We start from the raw sequence: 21,272 nt of genomic DNA on the forward strand, positions 1-21,272 counted from the left end.
ATTTGCTGATGGTATCAGTTTTTGGGTTATAAATGTTCATACAGTCATTGACCCTTTGAGCCACATGTAATTATGTTAGAATTACTGTTGTTCTTTCTGAAATATTTAAAATTTTATTTATCTCTATAGGCTTATCTTAGGAATTAGTATTTATAATACCTCTTTCAGCTTTTCAGTAAATCACCAAAGCACTGTAACAAAAATACTGTAGACTGGGAGGCTTAACCAACAGACATTTATCTCTCACAGTTCTGGGGGCTGGCAGTCTTAAGAGCCAGGACCAGCATGCATGTTCTTGGAGAGGACCAGCTCCTGGGTCTGCAGACCAACAGCTTCTTGCTGCATAGTCACATTCATCCTCTGGCTCTTCCTCCCTTTCTAAGGGCCCTCATCCCACCCTTTGGTCTCCACACACACAACCTCATCTCAACCTCCTCTCAACATTGAGGGTTAGTTGCTCAGTCGTGTCTGACTCTTTGTGACTCTATGGACAGTAGCCTACTGGACTCCTCTGCCCGTGGATCCTCCAGGCAAGACTGCTGGAGTGGGGTGCCATTCCCTTCTCCAGAAGAATCTTCCCCCACCCAGGGATCAAACCTGGGTCTCCCACATTGCAGACAGATTCTTAACCATCTGAGCCACCAAGGAAGCGCATCTCAACCTAGTTAGCTTCCAAAAGCCCCATCCCCATTACGGTCACAGTGGGGAGTAGGCCTCATCATATGAATATGGAGGAGGATGCAAACATTTTGATCTGCACAACTCAGCTACCACATCAGACTCAGATGTGGGTGGGAAATGAAGGTGATCCAGCTTCCAGGACAAGTGCCAGAAAACAAGGAGGTGGTGGAAAGGCCTTTTCTTTTTTTCTTTTAATTTTTTGAAAAGTAATCAATTTATTTTTGGCTCTGCTGGGTCTTCGTTTCTGCTCAGGCTTTTCTCTAGCTGTAGAGCATGGGGGCTACTCTTTAGTTGCTATGCACAGGGTTCTCATTGCAGTGGCTTCTCTTGTGGAAAATGGGCTCTAGAGCAGACTTAGTAGTTCTGGTGTACAGCCTTAGGTGTGTGGTATGTGGGATCTTCCTGGACCAGGGATCGAACCCATGTTTCCTTCATTAGCAGGCAGATTTTTTACCACTGAGTCACCAGGGAATCCTTGAGATGCCTTTTTAAAGGTAGGTGGATGGAAGCTTTGATCAAGCCCAGGACTGTGTATTGTGTGAACGGTAGCTGGTGAAGGAAACCTGGAAAATCATCCTTTTCTCTCCATCAGTTTTAAATGGCTCACTATTTAGCATTACAGTATTATGTAAAGCCTAAATTTGGAACAATGTTCAAATTAAATTCTGCATTTTATTAATGAAAAAACAAGCTCAGAAGAGATAGGGAACTTTAACACACTCATCTGTCCAATTATTATATGTATTGTAGATAGTTCTGTTTTGTTAGTGAAAGTCAATTATATGTATAAATGTATTTGTTTATTTATAAATGAGTAAATTCTGTCACTTGGACATTTTTCTCTACTGATTGACTGACCTTGTATTTCAGATATTAGCCTGTTAACCAAATATTTTCAGATTTACTATGAAAATATCAGCATTAACTTTGGAATCATCATCTTGCTGTTGTTCAGTCGCTCAGTCATGCCCGATTCTTTGTGACCCCATGGACTGCAGTGGACCACAACTCCAGCCTACGTTCAGCAATTTTTTTTTTTTCTCTTAACTGATCCCTATGAGAATTCTTTTATGTGCCCAATTATAGAATAAAGATGTAACTGGGTCTCAGAAAATTTCAGAGATTTTTGCATTGACTTGTTGCTAGTAACAAGAACTGGGATTTGAGCCAGGCCATCTAAGTCCAAAAATCTGTGTTCTTAACTGTAATGCCTCTTGCAAAGAATGATGATCCAGATCTTTCTTCGTGGATTCATAATCATCAGTTGGCAATTTAAGTGATAACATAGCTTTTGTCAACATTTAAGATGAAAATTATGGGCTTTGCAGGTGGTAATAGTGGTAAAGAATCTGCCTGCCACTGCAGGGAGACATAAAGAGATGTTGGTTTGATCCTTGGTTCAGGAAGATCCCCTGGAGGAGGGCATGGCAACCCACTCCAGTATTCTTGCCTGGGAAATCCCATGGACAGAGGAGCCTGGTGGGCAATAGTCTATGGGGTCGCAAAGAGTAGGGCACAACTGAATCAACTTAGCACACACACAAGATGAAAACTGTATTCATGTGTGTGGAATGTTGCCTTGGCTTTTGTGTTTTGGAATGTGTCTATTTGGTCAACATTTCTTGGTGGCTTTTAGTTTCCTTTATAGGTTGTGAGGGAAAAAAAATCACAGCTGTATATCAGAATGATTTTGTTATTATGTATAAAAACCGTAAAATGATTTGAAAGGGAGTCAAATTATGGTTCCCTTGTCAAGCCTAACTTGGGTGTTTTAGACCCTGTATATTAAAGCATAAATTTAATACCACTTACTGTCATAGAAAATACCAGGAAGGCACAAAAGGGACTGTCTTCAGTTGCTATAGGAACCATTGGCTCCTTAAAGTTTTTTTTTTCCCTTAAAGTTTTGAGTGGTTGAAATCACATCCATTATTGTTTTAGTAAGTTCAGTATCCATCTACATGATATAATATTGAATATTCAGCCTGAAACCACTGACAACCTTGAAAGCTTACATTGTATCTTTTAACTGATATGATTTTGGATTACCTCCATTTAAAGGTAAAGGTTTCTTTCACCTGGGTGAAACAGTGGGATATGTCTATGGAGATTCTGGGAGAAATTGATTAAAAATTGTACTTTGTGATATCACCTGCCTCAGTCAAAGAAGGTGTAAGTGGCTGGTACTTTGAGGAGGATGGGCCAGGAGTCGCTGGAGCCTTGTCCAAGGGCCTCGTCCTCTGATGGGATCTGACAACCACTGGGCCAGGATGTGAGGATGCGCTGTGAAAACCGTAGGTCAGGATGGTTCATGTAGGAGGACGGAAGAGAGAGGCATCAACTGCTAATCTTGAGGAATGCTGACTTTGAGCCCAGGAACCACACGTCCTGTTAAAGCATTTATTCTGTCTTTCTTTTCTCGTATTCATCAAAGGGCTCGTGTGTGTCTCTTGCTTCCAAGGATCCACAGCTGTGTCATGAGAAGGGGAGACGCAGAAAGCCCTGCTCCGGAATTCCCGAGATCTTAAATATCTTGCCACCCTGTCTGTCTGCTTTCGGTGATCTGGGCCCTAGAGCGGGGACCCTGGAGAATTTGGACACTGTTAGCATCTCTGTTTTTTCCCTCTCTTCTTACTCTTCTTTTTGGAAGGGGAGGAAAAAAATGGAGGCTATTTTAGCTAGGACTTAAACATGCCTGCTTTAGGTAATTTTGAAAGCCCTAGAAGATTTTCAGTCTAGTTATCTGGAATTGGTGGTGGTGTTATTCAGTCACTCCATTGTGTCTAACTCATTGCGACCCCATGGACTACAGCACACCAGGCTTCCCTGTCCTTCACCATCTCCCAGAGTTTGCTCAAACTCATGTCCATTGAGCCTATAATGCCATTCTACCATCTCTTCCTCTGTGGCCCCCTTCTCCTCCTGCCCTTAATCTTTCCCAGCATCAGGGTCTTTTCCAACAAGTTGGCTCTTTGCATCAGGTGGCCAGTATCAGTCCTGCCAATGAATATTTGGAATTTCTTTTAGGATTGACTGGTTTGATCTTCTTGTACCTAAAAAATAGAGTGGGGGAAAAATTTGACAATTTTGGATGGGTTTTAGTTTCAAAATTGTCTTTAGGACCAGAGAAACGGAATAGAGAAAAATTCATGGTGCTTTTAGTCCTAGAGGGACCCAGTTTGGGACAAGGTCAGAGACTTCTGTGACTGACACACAGTGGCAGTCAGCTAGCTCCTATAGGGGATGAACTTTGAAATCATAAATCATATCGTTATTCTCTTCTGCATTTCTCCCATGTGTAAAATGCCACCCTTCATTCCCTTCATTCAAAGCAAAGGGAATTGGCTATTGTCCAGGTGCAAGAAAATTATGTGTGTCTCTGTTATAAGAAGTGATGTCCACTAAAGACAAGGGACAAGTGACAGATTAATGGAGTTTCTGTTTTCTTGAGATGGAAGCCAGTGATTGCTTTCATTTAGGAAGTGTGTGTCCTACACTTTGCATGTGCTGGGTGTATGATGATTAGTTATGCGAATGCTGCTACAGAGAGGACTGCTACCCTGGGCATGTGGCTTCCCCTTTGGCAAATTGCATTTTCTTTACTTCTGTGGTGGGATCTTTGTAGCAGACTGACTTGCTGCTTTTGCTGGACGCAAATGACAGCTGGACAAAATGTTTCTTTGATTCCTATAGCTTTGCAGTATTTGTGAGCTAGCAACAAAACCATCTATTTTTCCTGGGGCAATTGTGATGGTTTAAATAGTTGTTAAAAAATGCAAAAGAGAAGAGATTTTCTTCTGATTGCTTCTTAGAACTATTTTCTTTTTATTTTTTAATTTTACTTTATTTTTTAAAAAATACTGAGTATAGTTGCCTATGCTACACAGTAAGTCCTTGTTGGTTATTTAGTTTATGTATTTGTTGTTCAGTCGCTAAGTTGTGTCTGACTCTTTGAAACCCCATGGACTGCAGCACGCCAGGTTTCCCTGTCCTTCACTATCTCCCGGAGTTTGCTCAAACTCATTTCCATTGTGTAAGTGATGCCATCCAACCATCTCATCCTCTGTCACCCCTTTCTCCTCCTGCCCTCTATCTTTCCCAACCTCAGGGTCTTTTCCAATGAGTCAACTGTTTGCATCAGGTGGCCAAAGTATTGACATGTATATGTTAATCTCAAGTTCCTATTTTCATTTTTATTATAGAAATCATAAATAAACACAGAGGTAGAGAGAATGATGTCACAAACTCGATGTACCCAACATCGACTTCAAAACCAACAGCATGTGAGACCACTTTCTTCCCCTGTGTGCCCAACTGCTTCCCCTCTGATGATCCCAGTCATCATGTTATGTAACTTGTAAACGTTTCTCTAAAACAGGAGTTGGCAAACTTTTTCTGTGAAGGGCTAGGTAGTAAATTTTGCAGCCCAGAGGGTCTTCTCTGCCATCATAGCATGAAAGCATCCTTGAACAGCCCTGAAATGGATGAATGTGGCTAGTTTCAGGACAGGTTTATACATGGACATGTGAAAAGTCTGTCACGTCATTTTCATTGTCACAAAATACTATTCTTCTTTTGATTTTTTTTCAGCCGTTTTAAAAAACTTAAACACCATTCTGAGCTTGCAAGCCTTACAAAAGAAGTTGCAGGATGGACTTAGCCTCAAACTGCTGCTCTAAAAGATAAGAGCTCTTACAAAATAGAATAATCACCATGCATGCCCTGTGAAAACAATTAGTGTTCGTATTTCTTGGCTGTCTAGTAACTATTTATTTTAGCAGTTTTATTTGACTTGTGATTGTGGTAAAGTTCACACTTTGCAGTTGGGTGATGAGTGTTTTCTTTTATATACATGTGGTGGGTTCTCATTGGTTATCTCTTTTATACATAGTAGGATAAAAGTATACATATGTCAGTCCCAATCTCACAATCCATCCGACTCCCATGACGAGTGTCTTAAGTCCTTTTTATCTTCAGTATTTCTGTTCATTTCCCTCTGTTTGTGGTGGTGGTTGTTGGTATTGTTGAGGCTGGGTTTGTCCTGCGCAGCCTCTCATGTTTTGAGTTTTGCCTGTCGACTTCAAGTAGCAACATTTAGTGTGTTATTCTGACTGTTGTGTGTCTTGCCAGTTGTATCTCCTTTGTGACACTCATTCCTAGGGTCATTGATTCATTCAGGGTTGCAAAACAGTCTCGTTCTCAGTCCTTCTTTGTTTAGTCACTAGAATACTTCTAAAAAGAAAAGCTCTTCTGCTATTAACCGTTTGGGTGTCCTGGCATATAAATCATACATGGAAGGTGGGATAAATACTTGATATTTTTGTCTTTTTTAGCAAATTTTCAAAATAGTGAGGTAGTTCACTAACATCACCTGAAAGTTACCAAAGAGGTTACTGCTGTTATTGTCATTGACTTCATCATCTGTCATCATCAACTTGTGGATTTAAACACTTTTGATGAGTTTTGATCCATTGCACTTATTATCCTTATCGCTGCTCAGATCTTCCATCCCTAAACACTGAGGCTTACTCAGAATGGGAGTCCCCTGAGCTGGGCTATCTCCATGGCTTTCTTGCTTTTGTGTGTGACTATGTGTTCCAGGCTTGTGTTTTCCATATTGATAATCTAGAATTAGCCATTTTGCCAGGGAGCCCTGGTTCTTTTTCAGGGGAACTGGTAATTAGAAATTACAATCTGAAAAAAAAAGAGAAGAAGAAATTGCAATCTGAGGACAGAGGTGCTTATTACTACTTCTTATTGTTTGCGGATCTTCCCATTGGATGGAGCTGGTATATATATATATATATATGTGTGTGTGTATATATATATATAGATAGATAGATAGATAGATATACACACACACATATACATTTAAGATTAAAACATGTCTGTCTTGAGATCAAGACAGAGTGACAATTCCAATTCAGTGTGACAATTCAAATTCAGATTCAGAACTATGGGGCCTTTAACCCTTATCTTGTGCCTTCTTTATCTTTTCAACTTTTTTTTTTTTCATGAAGACGTGTATGTTTTAGGGCTTCCCTGGTGACTCAGATGGTAAAGAATCTGCTTGCAGTGCAGGAAACCTGGGTTTGATCCCTGGTGAAGAAGTTCCCCTGGAGAAGGGAATGGGAACCCACTCTAGTTTTCTTGCCTGGAGAATTCTGTGGACAGAGGAGCCTGCAAGGGGACTAGAGTCTGTATGTTTTAAGGCATATTGATTGGGGAAAAAGTAATGTCCTTTGTCAGCTTTGTTTATGACTAACTAACCTTGCCTTTTAGATCATGGATAACTAGGTAGGTTCTGCCATTTTCCTCATGGTCAAGTGCTGTTATTACAGTTTAGAAGTAACAAAGTCACGTTCTAGCCTTGCAAACCCAAACCTTTAACCCAACAGGAACTGTCGGGCACTGTCAGATTACTTAGTTTGGTGTGGCTAGATTAGCCTCATTGACAGATTTTAAGACAAAATAACTTCTAACTTCATTGGTATTTCTTTTTTTGGTATATCTAGTTACTGCATTATTATATATTATTAAACAGTATTATTCACATATTGCAAATATATATTGAACTGTGTCTAAATATCAGAATGAAGTTCTAAATTTTCATAATCAAATTTTTTTACTCGAATATGCATGGAAGACTATTATATGTTTGAATAATATGTTATTTTGGCTGTCTGTGGGCTTCCCTCATAGCTCAGTTGGTAAAGAATCTGCCTGTAATGCAGGAGACCCCGGTTTGATTCCTGGGTTAGGAAGATCCCCTGGAAAAGGAATAGGCTACCCACTGCAGTATTCTTGGGCTTCCCTTGTGGCTCAGCTGGTAAAGAATCTACCTGCAGTGCAGGAGACCTGGGTTCAATCCCTGGATTGGGAAGACCTCCTGGAGAAGGGAAAAGCTACCCACTCCAGTATTCTGGCCTGGAGAATTCCCTAGACTGTACAGTCCATGGGGTCACAGAGTCAGACATGACTGAGTGACTTTCGCTTTGGCTATCTGTATCCCCATTAACCAATTAAAGAACATTTGTCAATATGTATTCATAGTACATGATAATAGGAGTAAGACTTCTAGTTGTAGCATTCCACATCGATGAATATTTGTGCTGGCTTGGTTTTGGTCTAGAAATCAAAGGTCAGCACTTTGATTAGTTATTATTTATTAAAATGTAAAAATATGTGGGGTCCAGAAAGTAGATTTGTTGAGATAGTCAAAATTAAGATTTAGATTACAGGAAATTTTTTAAACAAAATTATTTCTGGCCCTGCAGATACTATTAGTGACCCCAGTGGTAAGGATTTCGATCAGTATCTTACAGATGGACGTATTTGATAGTGGAATATGTGGATTATTTTCCCTATTAAAGAAATGAAAGTGTGGTTTAATCTCCACCTGTATGGCTGAGGAGCCGCCTCTGGCTCCCCTGTATATGCTTAGCTCCTGCGCTCAGACCAGTTCCTAAATAGGATTAATTTGCTCTAAAGGCGGCTAACTGCCCAGACCTCAATTTCTTTCAATCATTGCTCTGGTTATTGCAAAACTCTTTCTGAAAGACTTAATATGCATCTTTTTTTTGCTGGCAAATTACTGCTCATTTAGAAGTCCTAGAGTTAGCCCTCTGCAGAAAGAAGGTTGGAAGTCTAATTTAAATAACTATCAGGACTCTCTCTGGCTTGCTCAAATTGAAATGCATGCATGTTTGAAGATACTCTTGCTTTTATTAAAAAGCTGTATTTAACCCACTAAGATCATTTCCTCGCAGACATGGCCATTATGCTTGTCTCATTATGTTGACAAAAGATGGGTCAGAGGTTGATTTAACACCTGGACACCTGGTGCCCTGCTCTGTCTGGAGTTGGGGGTTTTGTCAGAAGGACGCTGAGGCTGTCTTACAGGAACTCATATTCTAAAGAACATCACAGCACCATCCTTGTTGGTGCTTCCTTGTCCTGCTGTGATGCTATTAAGAACCAGCTCTCCAGTCCCTGGCAGGGTCACCTCTTTCTAACTCTGTGAAAACTGAGAGAAAACTGCCTGACAAAGGTTCTATCTCTTCCCAGTGGCCATTTTCATCATTTTGTTTTGCCTGAGTAACGAAGTCTCCCCATGGTTTCTTAGATGCTCAGGGTACCTGGGGTTCTGAGCACATTGTCCTATCTGGCCCTCCCTGTCAGGGAGAGGCAGACAGGGAAGGGCCCTCATGACCTTTTCTCACTGCCCTGCATCAGAGAAAATAGGCCAGCTTCGGTTCCCTGTCTTTCCTGTTGAATTCTGACCTAAGGCAGGGTATCTGGGGACCAAAAGCATCTTAAAAAATCAATTTGTTCAGTTGCCCATTCAATACCTAAACCCCTTTCAATATTACCACTGAAGCCCCCTAGGATGCACCAGGCATGTTTTTTGTGCGATAGATGCAGCAGCAAAAAACCTGGAGAAAGATCCCTGCCTTTGTGGGGCCTGAAGTCAAGTAGCAGGAAGGTAGGCAGTCTTTGCTCTTATCCCAATGTATCCATTCATGTACTAGTTATTGGTCACCTGTACATTTGATGGATGTATCTGTGACACCATCAAAATCATTGACAGGCATGTTGGAGGAGTCAAGAAAATAACCTTGAGCCAAGGCTTCAGAAACACCGTCCCACATCCACGCTGACAGGCAGCCACAGCCTCTGCTTGTGCACAGGTTTCTAGCTGACCCCGCTCTCCCGGCATTTATCGCATGTTACTTCCTCTGATCCGTGAGGTGTCGCAGGTTCTGCTGTCTGGTGCTTGCCGAGGGCTGTGAACCCTGTCCTCCTCCTTTCCTAAGGACCCAGGACATGGGATCTGACACTATCAGAGTGACGGGTGTGCTGTCTCCTCGCCACAGCCCCAGTACTCTGAGGACGCTCTCTCCTTCCTCTTCATGAACCCAGCCACCGGTTGCTTCTTTTTGTTGTCATTGAAGTACAGTTAGTTTACAGTGTTGTGTTGGATTCAGGTGTTCAGCGAAGTGATTCCGATATACATACATGTATATGCATATGTATGTATATATGTATCTCCATTCTTCTTTAGATTCTTTTCCCTTATGTTGGATTGGGTGTGTGTGCTCGATATCTGACTCTTTGCCACCCCGTGGACTGTAGCCCACTAAGCTCCTCTGTCCATAGGGATTCTCCAGGCAAGAATACTGGAGTGGGTTGCCATTTCCTCCTCCAGGGGATCTTCCTGAGGCAGGGATGAAACCCTAGTCTCACGTCTCCACATCTCTTGCATTGGCAGGAGGATTCTTTACCACTGCACCACCTTGAAGCCCTGTGATTAAATACATGGGATTAAAAAAAAAAAGGCCTATTCCTGAGGGTTCTTATGACTCATTGGAGTTGGGCAGAGCTGCCAGTTTCAAGCTGTTTAAAGGATGAATTAGTGGCATAAAGACCACAGGTATGAAGTAACGCTCCTCCCGACATGTGTCTGCATCCAGCACGGAGGTTTCCTTAACCTTGGCTGCCCTTCATATAGCCTTGAGTACTTGTGAGGAATGCATAAGGGCATCCTTTAGAATTCTTTTGAATAAACGTTCTTTTGAGACAGGTTTATTCTGTTAGGAAAGTATTATGAGATGACCATAGAAGCGTAATCTTTATAAGATTCATGCAACACGTAAAGAAAGAAAGAAATATTAATAGATAGCCCTTAGGATGTTGTCCTTGTTTTTAATAAACAAAACAAAGAATTATAGATGTGAAGTCTGCCTTTCTTCAGGGCTCAATTTTTTTTTTTTTTTTAAACAAGGTTGGCTTTATTTTCTATTTGAAAAAGACAATTTTATAGAGTAGTCGGTCTAAGGTTACTCCTAGTGGTAGAATTCAGGGTTTTTTAAAATTTATTTGTGGGAGAGGATGGGAGACTGAATGTGTGGAATACAAAGAGAAATACTCTCTCCTGTTGAATTCACAAATAATGCTAGATTGACATTGTTTCGTTTCATTTATCTAACTTTTCAGTGCCCTTTGTCAGACCAGATTGAAGGGATTTCGTTTTTGAAAAAAGACACATGATGTATGTAAGGAGTATATTTAACATCATATTCAGATCTGTGACTTTTTAAGCTACCAGCAAGGCTGCCTGGATTGCTAGTTCTGAAGATGATAGGAACTGTAGTTCCCCAGTCCTGATGTTTCCTCTGCTGTGGCAGGAACTGTGCTGGTGCAGCACCCTGGTCCTTTTCTCTGTCCACGTGGAACTGCTGGCAGGAGGCTGGGAGCACGCAGGGTCCAGCCTCTCCTTTGGGAACTCACTCCCCCCAGCAGCCCTTCCTCCGTCCTGGGTGTTTGCCAGCAGCTCCCGACACAGGGAGGCCTTGTGGCTTTCTAGTGCAGCCCGTGGCTGGGCGGGTGAGTTTATTCCATTCTGTGCTGTTCTAGCAAGCCCATGCTTACTGCACATCAGCCGTATTCTGCAGAATCTGCGGGGCCGGGATCACTGGTAATAAAGGCAGTGTTTTGCCAGACTGTCCGCCTGTTTTCTAGAGCTCATCCCTCAGCTGGTCCAGAATCTGGGCGGGGACCAGTCATTAGGCTGGTGTCTTAAATTCCCACAACTCCCTGGTAGTTGTAGGATCTCTTACAGATGAGGGGGGTGGGGGGCGGCGGTGCCCAGGTGGGTAAATCACTCTGAAGTTACCTATGGAGTCCTGGTCGGTCAAATTCCCAAACTCATGTCCATTAGGACACACTGACAAAATATCACCGAGAAAGCTATTAGAAGGCTTTACTTATGTAAATCACTGAGTGCTACAGAGGAGTTTTATTATTGGTAGCCTGGCATGTTCACACCTATAAACACAGACACTTTCAGGCAGCCCATGTGTCCTGGAGTGCACGGATGCTTGTCCTCCTCCCCAGTTCCTCTGGCTGCCTTGGCCTCCTCCAAAGTTTTACACTCTTTCTAACATCCCAGGCAGCCTGTTATCTCTTCTGCCTGGGACACTTCCTTCTCTCCCACCCTCCCCTTAGGGTAGCTCCTGCTTACACTTCAGATCTCAGCTCCAGGATCAGTTCCTCAAACCAGCCTCCATATTTAAAGACAACTCCATTATGATTTCTGCCAGCCACCTGACCCGCCATCATTGATGATCACGTGTGCATTTCAAGCCTGCACTTCCCAGCAACTGAAGCGCTGTGAGCACTGGGGTCACTTTTCTGTTGTCCGCCACGATGAGCTTAGGGTCTTAATATAGTGACCCCACGGAGGTGGCCCCCAGCATGGTTGCTGGGTGAATAATCAGACAAAATGCATTTGCCTTAAGGTCTTTGCCGGTTGTTTTCTCCTTAATAATTGCAAATAGCATGGTAAAGAGAGCCTCTTTCCTGATAACTGTACTAAAACTATATAGGACTGAAATCTGTAGTCGTTCTTGTGGCTTTAAACTATGGGAAGCATGAATGAATTTCTAAGTGTGCATAAGGACGGACTTATTTACTGTCTTGGGCATGGAATAGGACAACTCTGCCCCAGAGATGGAACCTGCTTTGTGTGGTCCTGGCTGTGGAATATGGAAAGGAACTTCTCCCCTCGCGTTTCAGTGTTAGGTGATATTAAGCACCAACTTCCGCTTGCTTTTTGTAGCTCCAGGAAGAAAATTCTAAAGCTGAATCTAGTCCTTCAGACCCTTTCCATAGGAGCTATGCTAATACCTACTTATGTTTTTAAAGTAGTTCTTGATAAGCTGTTTAGTAGTTCATATATAAAATGAGGTCAGTCATAGTGTAGTGTGTGAATTAATTTTTTTTTCTAGCCAAGTATAATACGATTATGTATTATAAAAAGACTAACTGTTGATAGTTTGGGAGCAAAATAAAGGATTTTCCCATGTGCTTCTTCCTCTCCTCCCATTGCACTAGAATAACATAATGAATATCTTAGAGGGGCAAAACCAAAGACATTTCTTCACACTTAATTTTGCATCTGGCAAATCCTGAAAGTGTTGATCAAGGCAGAATTTTGGTTTCTGGGCAGCTGTTTTCCTGCAACAACTGCCCATGGGTAATTAACAAGGGACCGGGATCTGGATGTAAGTAACACTGAACTCTGTGCCTTCAGGAATATGTTTCCGGAAGACAGCTGATATTACTTCTTTTTGTCCTCTCCACCCCCACAACACAGGGCATTGATGTCCAGGATGCTCCTCTGAAGGAAATAAAGGTGACCAGTTCCCGGCGATTCATAGCATCATTTAACGTCGTGAACACAACCAAACGAGATGCTGGAAAATACCGCTGCATGATTCGCACCGACGGGGGAGTTGGCATATCCAACTATGCAGAGTTGGTAGTTAAAGGTATATAATGTTATTTTTATACCCCCACATAGTCTATTAAAACAAGCATGTGGGACGGTTATGAGATCATGATTTGTTGAAAGCTCAGACTTACCCTCGTCTGTTTCTGAACAGTGGTTTGGTGACAGGCTGTATTGATGGATTGCATTTTAAGTACAGATTTTGCACGTGAGCAATATTTTTGAAAAATGTATTTTATTTATGTTGGTTCAGTTGCATACAAAGCAGCGAATGTGCTCTTGGCAAGTTCTTCTGCCAACTCTGTATACAGAGATTACAGCCTGTAAATTTTTTTTTTAAGGAATGAAATTTTTTGTACTGATAGAAAATCACTTAAAATGCAAATATTCCCCCAGCCAGGGTGTTTACGATAGCAGGGTGGTTAATAAAATGAGGCAGTGTCAGTATAGAAATGCTCCATCATATCACCCAAACCACATTGATAACAGTGAGTTAGCATTCATAATGCTGCCGTTAGGGTCTATTACTGTATTTTGTGTGACTGAAGAATTAAGTCATTATAGTCAGGAAGGTGGGAGATGAATTCAATAAAGGGGGGTGGATATAAATTTCCTTTAGCTAGTTTGATGTTTTTTTTGTGTGCACGGACTTCGGAGTTTATAGTACTGATCTGCTAAGGCAGTTTTTGGTCCCAGACAGAATAATTTGGACTTTTAGATATACCATGAGGCATTTTTATACAACTTGTGGCAAGCCACTGCTGCGTCTTCCTAGGGGAACAGAATGATGCCTACTTTTAAAATTTTTCCCCTGCATTTGTTAAACGGGGAATGTAAAATCGGTTTCTTTTGGAGGGACTATTCCTTTTTGTCAGCAAATTTCTCTATGCAGGCAGTTCTACAGACTGCGGGGTTCAAACCCCAGCACTAGCTGCATGGGTGTGGTCCTGTGCTCTGGATGCTTCTTTTTCCTCAGGTTTAAAATAGATTTAATAATGAGTTTGACCCAGGACTCCCTGGTGGGTCCAGTGGCTAAGACTCCAAGCTCCCAGGACAGGGGTTCCAGGTTCCATCCCCTGTTGGGGAACAAGATCCCACATGCCACACAACTAAGACCTGGCGCAGCCAATTGGAAAAGAATAATAATGTGACTGACCCTCAAGGGCTATCAGAAAGATCAGATGCCACAAATAGGTGAATGGCGCTGAGAATACCTAGTGGGCAGCCCACACCTGTTCAGTCCATGATGAGAGAGAGGTGGCTCTTACTCTCTCTGCTCTGGTCCATTAGTGGTCCTCATCTGAGAATGCACGGCTGAATCACCTTTCCGAAAATAATAACAATAATACACCAGCCACTTCTTCTCCACCCCCACTACCACACCTGTATTGAATCAGAGTCTCTGGGGATAGAGCCTCTGCGATAAACTCTATAGGTGATGTGGGTAAAGGCTTCTGTTGTGAAACTGGCCCCACCAGTGTTAGTCATGCCTGGCTTGGGGGGAGCCTGACCCCAGCAGTGTTTATCTGCAGCTAATATGACTAACGTTCTGTGGAAGGAAATAAGGAGCCAGCCACACACTGCAGTTTAGACTCGAATGATCTCATTTGCCATGCCTGATCCCTATGAGTGTGGGCTTGTAGCAAAGCTTTAGCCTGTCTGGCTAGTTTTGGAGTTTGGATTTTATCTGTAAGCAGAGGGAACTTTGCATAAATGTGCACACCGTCCCCTGCAGAAGGGTCTCGGGGTAGAAAACCCCCACCATTTGCCGACAAATCCAGAGGACCAGCCGCCTTGCTGGTCACAAGGCTGAGTTCTTTATTGTCATCAGTGTAACTTCACTTTTGTCTTGGTCCAGTTCTTTGTGGTTGTGTCCTGTTTTCTGATTTCTGGTTGCTCCAGTGCTTCACTGTGACCACCTGTGCCGCCTGAGGCATGGTGCTCTGTAATCAGTGTGATGAAGATTTAGTCGCCTCTAAAAATTGCCTCTGTGGAAGAGTTAATTTTTGGGGAGTTATAAGCAAATCACATGGCAAATAGATGGGGATAAAGTGGAAACAGTGACAGATTTTATTTTCTTGGGCTCCAAAATCACTGTGGATGGTGACTGCAGCCACAGAATTAAAAGACCCTTGCTCCTTGAAAGAAAAGCCATGACAAACCTAGATAGCATATTAAAAAACAGAGACATTACTTTGCTGAAAATTGTCCATCTAGTCAAAGCTATGGTTTTTCCAGTAGTCATGTATGGATATGAGAGCTGAACCATAAAGAAAGCTGAGTGCTAAAGAATTGATGCTTTTGAACTGTGGTGTTGGAGAAGACTCTTGAGAGTCCCTTGGACAGCAAGGAGATCAAACCAGTCAATCCTAAAGGAAATCAGTCCTGAATATTCATTGGAAGGACTGATGCTGACACTCTAATACTTTGGCTACCTGATGTGAAGTGTCGACTCATTGGAAAAGACTCTGATGCTGGGAAGATAGAGGGCAGGAGAAGGGGGCAACAGAAGATAAGATGGTTAGATAGTATCACTGACTCAATGGACATGATTTGGAACAAACTCCAAGAGATAAGGACCAGGAAGCCTGGCATGCTGCAGTTCATGGGATCACAAAAGAATCAGACATGACTGAGAGACTGAGCAACAAACAATAACAATAAGCAAGTCAGACATCTCTGGTCTGCCAGAACACACCTAAGCGCAAAGGATGTGTGGGTTCAACTCACATTTCTGCCGTACCTTTTCCTGCCTTAGGACAGCATGGGGAACTCTTGACTCCTCATGATAAAATGTCCAGGCACCTCTTTTGCATCTCTGCATCCTGCCTGAGTCAGTGACAACTGGCTTGCAGTTATAGCACAGATCTGGAATTTGACTTTTCCTCCACTTATAATTTTTATTGCCATCTTTTGCTTATATTTTATTTCTTTGAAATGAGGTAACATGCCAGATTCTACTAGTCAAGTAAAGAATTGCCTCGACACGGTTACTTTAAAAGACATAATGACATGTTTAGGCCACATGTATGTGGTTGAACACATTTTCTGTGTGTGTATTTAGAGTGCTAATATTTTTTAAGATGACAAAATCTTAAGTTGTTTACTGCTTTCTTAAGGTCATCTCTGATTTGATGTCCCCAAATGAAGCCCAACTTATTTTAAACTATAATACTTGTCTTATTTATATCTACCACTGCTTTTGGTAATCAAAAACAAGAAAATATTTCATGTAATCTCTGCAATGCATGTATATATGCATTTATATCAGTGTCATATTTAATTATAAAAGACATATTAAGAATTCACTTATATATATCAATTATATATATGATATGTATCTATATGTATATTAATTCTATTTATATAAATAAATAACTTGATTTAGAATTACTTTTAACATGCCCTTTCACTTGGATTAAATATTTTAAGTTGCTTTTTATCACTTAGTAAGATTGAGTGCCTTCCTTCTTTCCCTTTGAGAAAATTTATTCAAAATTTAAATATTGACTTATTATTGTAGATTCTTCCAGCAACCCCAAAGTCCTTTTGAATGACTTTCTCAATTATTTCCAGATTCTAGTTGAATCTTTCATTTGACTTAATGTATTTGGTACTCTTCCTAATGGGGAACTAATAGAGAAAATAGTCTTGGGACGAATAAGCATTAAAGTCCTGTCTATTTTAGGAGACTAGTAACAATGTCCTAAATGAATTGTGTGCTCACTAACCTTTGTGGCTTTGCCCCTGAGTCATATTTTGAATGGCAGTTCAGGAACCCTTGCTAGCATGTGCAACTACAAAGTAATTAACTGCTTTTTCAGCCTGGCTACATCAATGCCTTAGGATATACTAGAAAAGGCCCTTTTCATGTCTTGGTTCAAGGAATTGCCTAATGATATAAATTGATGTTAAATCATTATGAGTTGCGTCAAAGCTATCTCGAGAAATGAAGAGCTGGCACAGAGTTGTAGTTCATAAACAATAGGAACAATAATTTAATAAATGTGCACTAAATTTTCAGTCCCCTAAATAAAACTCACCTTGTGTCTTATGTAGACTTAAGTCTCATGAAATTTCCCTATTTTATTTTTTGACATGACCCCATACATTTATTGAGGAGGACATGGCAACCTACTCCAGTGTTCTTGCCTAGAGAATCCCCTTGGACGGGGGAGCCTGGTGGGCTGCAGTCCATAGGGTCGCAGAGAGTCAGACACGATTGAGTGACTAAGCATGTACATTTATTTATTTTATTTGGCTATGCCAGGTCTTAGTTGTGGCATATGGGATCTTTAGTTGCAGCATGTGGAATCTAGTTCCCTGACTAGGGGTCAAACTCAGACTCTCTCCATTGGGAGCATGTAATCTTAACTCCTGGACCACCAGGAAAGTCTCTTCCCAGTTATTTTAAAAGTTAGTATGATTTATCACACCTTGAATATGTTAAAGAAGAAAAAAGATGCCCTAACTTAACAGAAGGTGGTCGTGTTGCTCATTTCTTATTGGTCTAGGAACCAACTTGGTATCATCTTGGGGGCCAAATCTCAGATGAGACCAGCAGTCCTGAGGTCCTGATCAGCAGGAAACGTGGCGGACATCAACTGGCTATGTATGCCACGAAGTGGACAGGCGCATATGCCAGTGACAGAATTGTTGTTCAGTCACTAAGTCATGTCCAACTCTTTGCGACCCCAAGGACTGCAGCACACCAGGTTTCCTGTCCTTCACCATCTCCCAGAGCTTGCTCAAACTCATATCCATTAAGTCAGTGATGCCATCCAACCGTCTCATCCTCTGTTGCTCATCCTTCTTCTCCTCCCGTCCTCAGTCTTTCCCAGCATCAGGGTATTTTACAGTGAGTCAGCTCTTTGCATTAGGTGGCCAAAGCATTGAAGCTCCAGCTTCAGCATCAGTCCTTCCAATGAATATTCAGCTTGATTTCCTTTAAGATTGACTAGTTTGATCTCCTTGCTGTCCAAGGGACTCTCAAGTCTTCTCCAGCACCACAATTCAAATAGCAGGCTTTATTTTCCAGACGTTTGTGTGAACTAGATGAGGAGCTGAAAACAAAAACACGCTGAAAGGCACAAACCACCCGCAGAAACATTCTCGAAAAAAATCACTAGAGCTTCACGTTTTTCTCCGATGGAGATTCATTAAATAGAAACATGTTATTTCATGCAATTGCCTTCCTCCCTAATGTCACGTATGGTGCCACTCACAGTGGCATTGGCACATGGAATGTCTTTATTTGGTGCCTGGAGAGCCATTCAAGTGGCACTCGATATACGGGGCATGCTGTTGTAAACAAGATTGCCTGTTTCTCCCATCTCAAAGGTCCAGAGAAAGTCAGTCTTGTGTTTTAAACAAGGAGGGGGACTTTCTTGAGTTGTAAAGAGTGTTTGCCATTGATTGCTTAGAGGTTTATCAAGTTGGGCATGTGCTTTGTTTTAGAGGTTTTCTTTCTCTCTGTGGCTTTAATAATACTCATTAGTGGAAGTTCCCTCAACAGTGGCTGTGCTGGACTTTATTACCCCAAGTGCTCACTGCTCTGAGAGCAGAAGGAATCCATTGGGATGGCTTTTTGGGGTAAATGAGGCATCCTGGAAATGCATTTATGATGAGATAAAGTATAATTTCATCTGTGTTTTTCAAGTGATGATATTCTTGGAATATAAATATAAGAAGACTGAATTTAATGATACAAGTAATACCTTGGGTGATGTCAAAGACACTGTTGACAGTGTCAAGCCTTCTAGAGCTTAATTACTACCATTTGAGAGAGTTTTTACAAGTTACTTTTAGTGCAAAATAAAATCCTTTGACGCCTATGTACGTATTCATGAAAAAATGAATTGCATCCTGAAACAAACTGGGGTTGTACCTACTTGAACAGGCTTAGGCTTTAAAGATGGCTTATTTCACAGATTTAAACACTCTGCAGACCTCTCTCAAGGTGCTTTTTCTTATTAACCTGAGCAAAACAGTTCTCATCCATTCATCACTAAACTGTCAACATCGTCCCGATTTTAGTGACTGATGTGCGTTGAGCTCTTTCCAAGTGTCTGAAGGATGGCCCTCTGGTTTACCTTTCAGAGCCCCCTGTTCCCATCGCACCCCCTCAGCTGGCCTCTGTGGGGGCCACCTACCTTTGGATACAACTCAACGCCAACTCCATCAATGGGGACGGGCCCATTGTGGCCCGGGAGGTGGAATACTGCACGGCCAGTGGGAGCTGGAGCGACCGGCAGCCGGTGGACTCCACGAGCTACAAAATCGGGCATCTGGACCCCGACACGGAGTATGAGATCAGTGTGCTCCTCACCCGGCCCGGGGAGGGCGGCACCGGCTCCCCTGGGCCCGCCCTCAGGACCAGGACCAAGTGTGCCGGTGAGTCTGGGGACCCTGGGACCGCTTGTCCATGTCTGGTGGGGTCTGACCTGCAGCCTCAGTGCAGGGGCCTCACACTTTCCTGAGCTCTGCTGGGACCCTGTGTGGGCATATAGGAGGTCCCTTCACCTGCGGGCAGCCACCTGTGGATTCAGACCTCAAGGCTTTGTCTCACTCAGGACGTCTCCACCCCCATTTTCCCTGTCCTTCATTGACACCTTCCTAAGAGTATCACCTAGTTCATATGGGAATCATCCCACAGTCGACACAAACTGTCCACTTTAATGATGTCCGCTCACCAGTCAGCACCTCCCATCTAGGTCTCTTCAGTTTATGTTCCCTGTCGATGTGCTTGTAGCCTGGTTGGGTGGGGGGTAGGGGGCGGCTTTGGAAGAACAGATTCCACCTTAGCCATGTATTTTTATGGACAGATATTGAATGGAGGGGCTGCTTGCCAATGACACAGGGCCCATTTGCAAGACAAGCCAGGGTGATTTTCAGGCTGGAAGCAGGCTTTAAATTCTCAGATGATAAAGTTCTAATTGACTGTGCGGAGCCGGCTCTGTGGGGTTGATTGAGAGAGAAATGCAGAGTCTTATAAAAATCAAACCCCGAAGAAAGCTCCTGTCAGAGGTTCAAGTGCTGTTTCTGTCTGGCTGCTCTCCAGTTGAAATAACAGAAAGAAGTAACAGGTTGGGACACTGAAGTGTTCTTTCATCATTTGAAGGAAGATTCTTACACTGAATCGCGGCCTGAGCTAATGAGACTCCAGAAGTTTTTATGGAGACAATTGATTCTTCAGGTGGCATTATTTAAGAGGACACTTATCGATAGGTTTCATTTCTTCTTAAGTTTTAAAAGTACTCAGAGCAACAGCCTAACCGTGTCTGGCAGGAGAAATGATTAAGCCTTGACAATGGTAACTACTTCATTCTGTCTTCATAATTTTGAGTATGCGGTTTCCAAAAGCCAAAACCTCATGGAAAAAAATTGTTTTTGTAAAAATACTTTTGTTCGAAAAGAAAACAGGACGCTTATCTTCTTGGGGTATTGCTACCGGGCCTGCCTTTTCCACCCACGTCTGTTTCCTGGGTCCCCCGCCCCCATGGCCATATCATGCTCAGTGCAGAGTCTGGCGTAAGACCTTCTGTGCCTCACTTTCCTAAACCATGTCATCCCATCTCTCTCTCTTTAACAAATACAATTTCCCTTCTTTGAAATCGTTTATCATCTTTCATAATGCAAACAATAGCTTGTAACACTGTTTACATCATTTTACAATTTAGGAATTGCTTTCAAATCTGTTGCTTATTTTGTAACTGCTTCATGAAGTCTCTGGAGTCAAGACTATGACCCCCTTCCCTTTTGTTGTTTAGTCACTAAGTCGTGTCCAACTCTTTGCGACCCCATGGACTGTAGCCTCGAAGGCTGCTCTGTCGATGGGATTTCCCAGGCAAGAATACTGGAGTGGGTTGCCATTCCCTTCTCCAGGGGATCTTCCCGACCCAGGGACTGAACCCGTATCTCCTGCATTAGGCAGGCATTGGCAGGCAGATTCCTTACTGCTGCACTACAAGGGAAGCTGACCCCCTTCCTAGAGATTAGGAAATGGAGGCCCTTGTGGTCTGCTTTCCTCCACGCCTGCTCCTTGAGCAGTAAGTTCGTGTTCTCTGACTTCAGTGTTATTTGGAGGAATCCTGCTTGGGGGCCACGGTGCTAGTCAGTCTTCCTTTCTCTTCAGAAGAAGGTTAGGATCCCATTCACTGACAACCCCTCCCACCTCATGTTTTTAGTTCTGGTCTTTTCTCCTGATTCTGTGTCTGTGTATTTCAGGTATTGACATGATTATTACCTACATTTCCCCTAAACCTAAGGTGTGTGTCTCTGTTTCCAAGAAGCCTTTTTG

At 42.4% G+C, this 21,272-nt stretch overlaps 1 protein-coding gene across 4 annotated transcripts in view; it reads left to right on the forward strand.

Annotated features, from left to right (window-relative positions):
• The window catches only part of PTPRM (protein tyrosine phosphatase receptor type M), a 649,948-nt gene that overhangs the window by 280,067 nt on the left and 348,609 nt on the right, over positions 1-21,272 (forward strand). For all 4 annotated transcript variants that reach the window (XM_061131248.1, XM_061131250.1, XM_061131249.1 and 1 more), the window contains exons 6-7: positions 12,839-13,013; positions 19,073-19,366. In XM_061131248.1, coding sequence (XP_060987231.1) covers positions 12,839-13,013; positions 19,073-19,366 — 469 coding nt within the window. The remainder of the gene's footprint in view (positions 1-12,838; positions 13,014-19,072; positions 19,367-21,272) is intronic.

The sequence above is a fragment of the Dama dama genome, chromosome 27 (genome assembly GCF_033118175.1).
Source record: "Dama dama isolate Ldn47 chromosome 27, ASM3311817v1, whole genome shotgun sequence".
Classification (NCBI taxonomy): domain Eukaryota; kingdom Metazoa; phylum Chordata; class Mammalia; order Artiodactyla; family Cervidae; genus Dama; species Dama dama.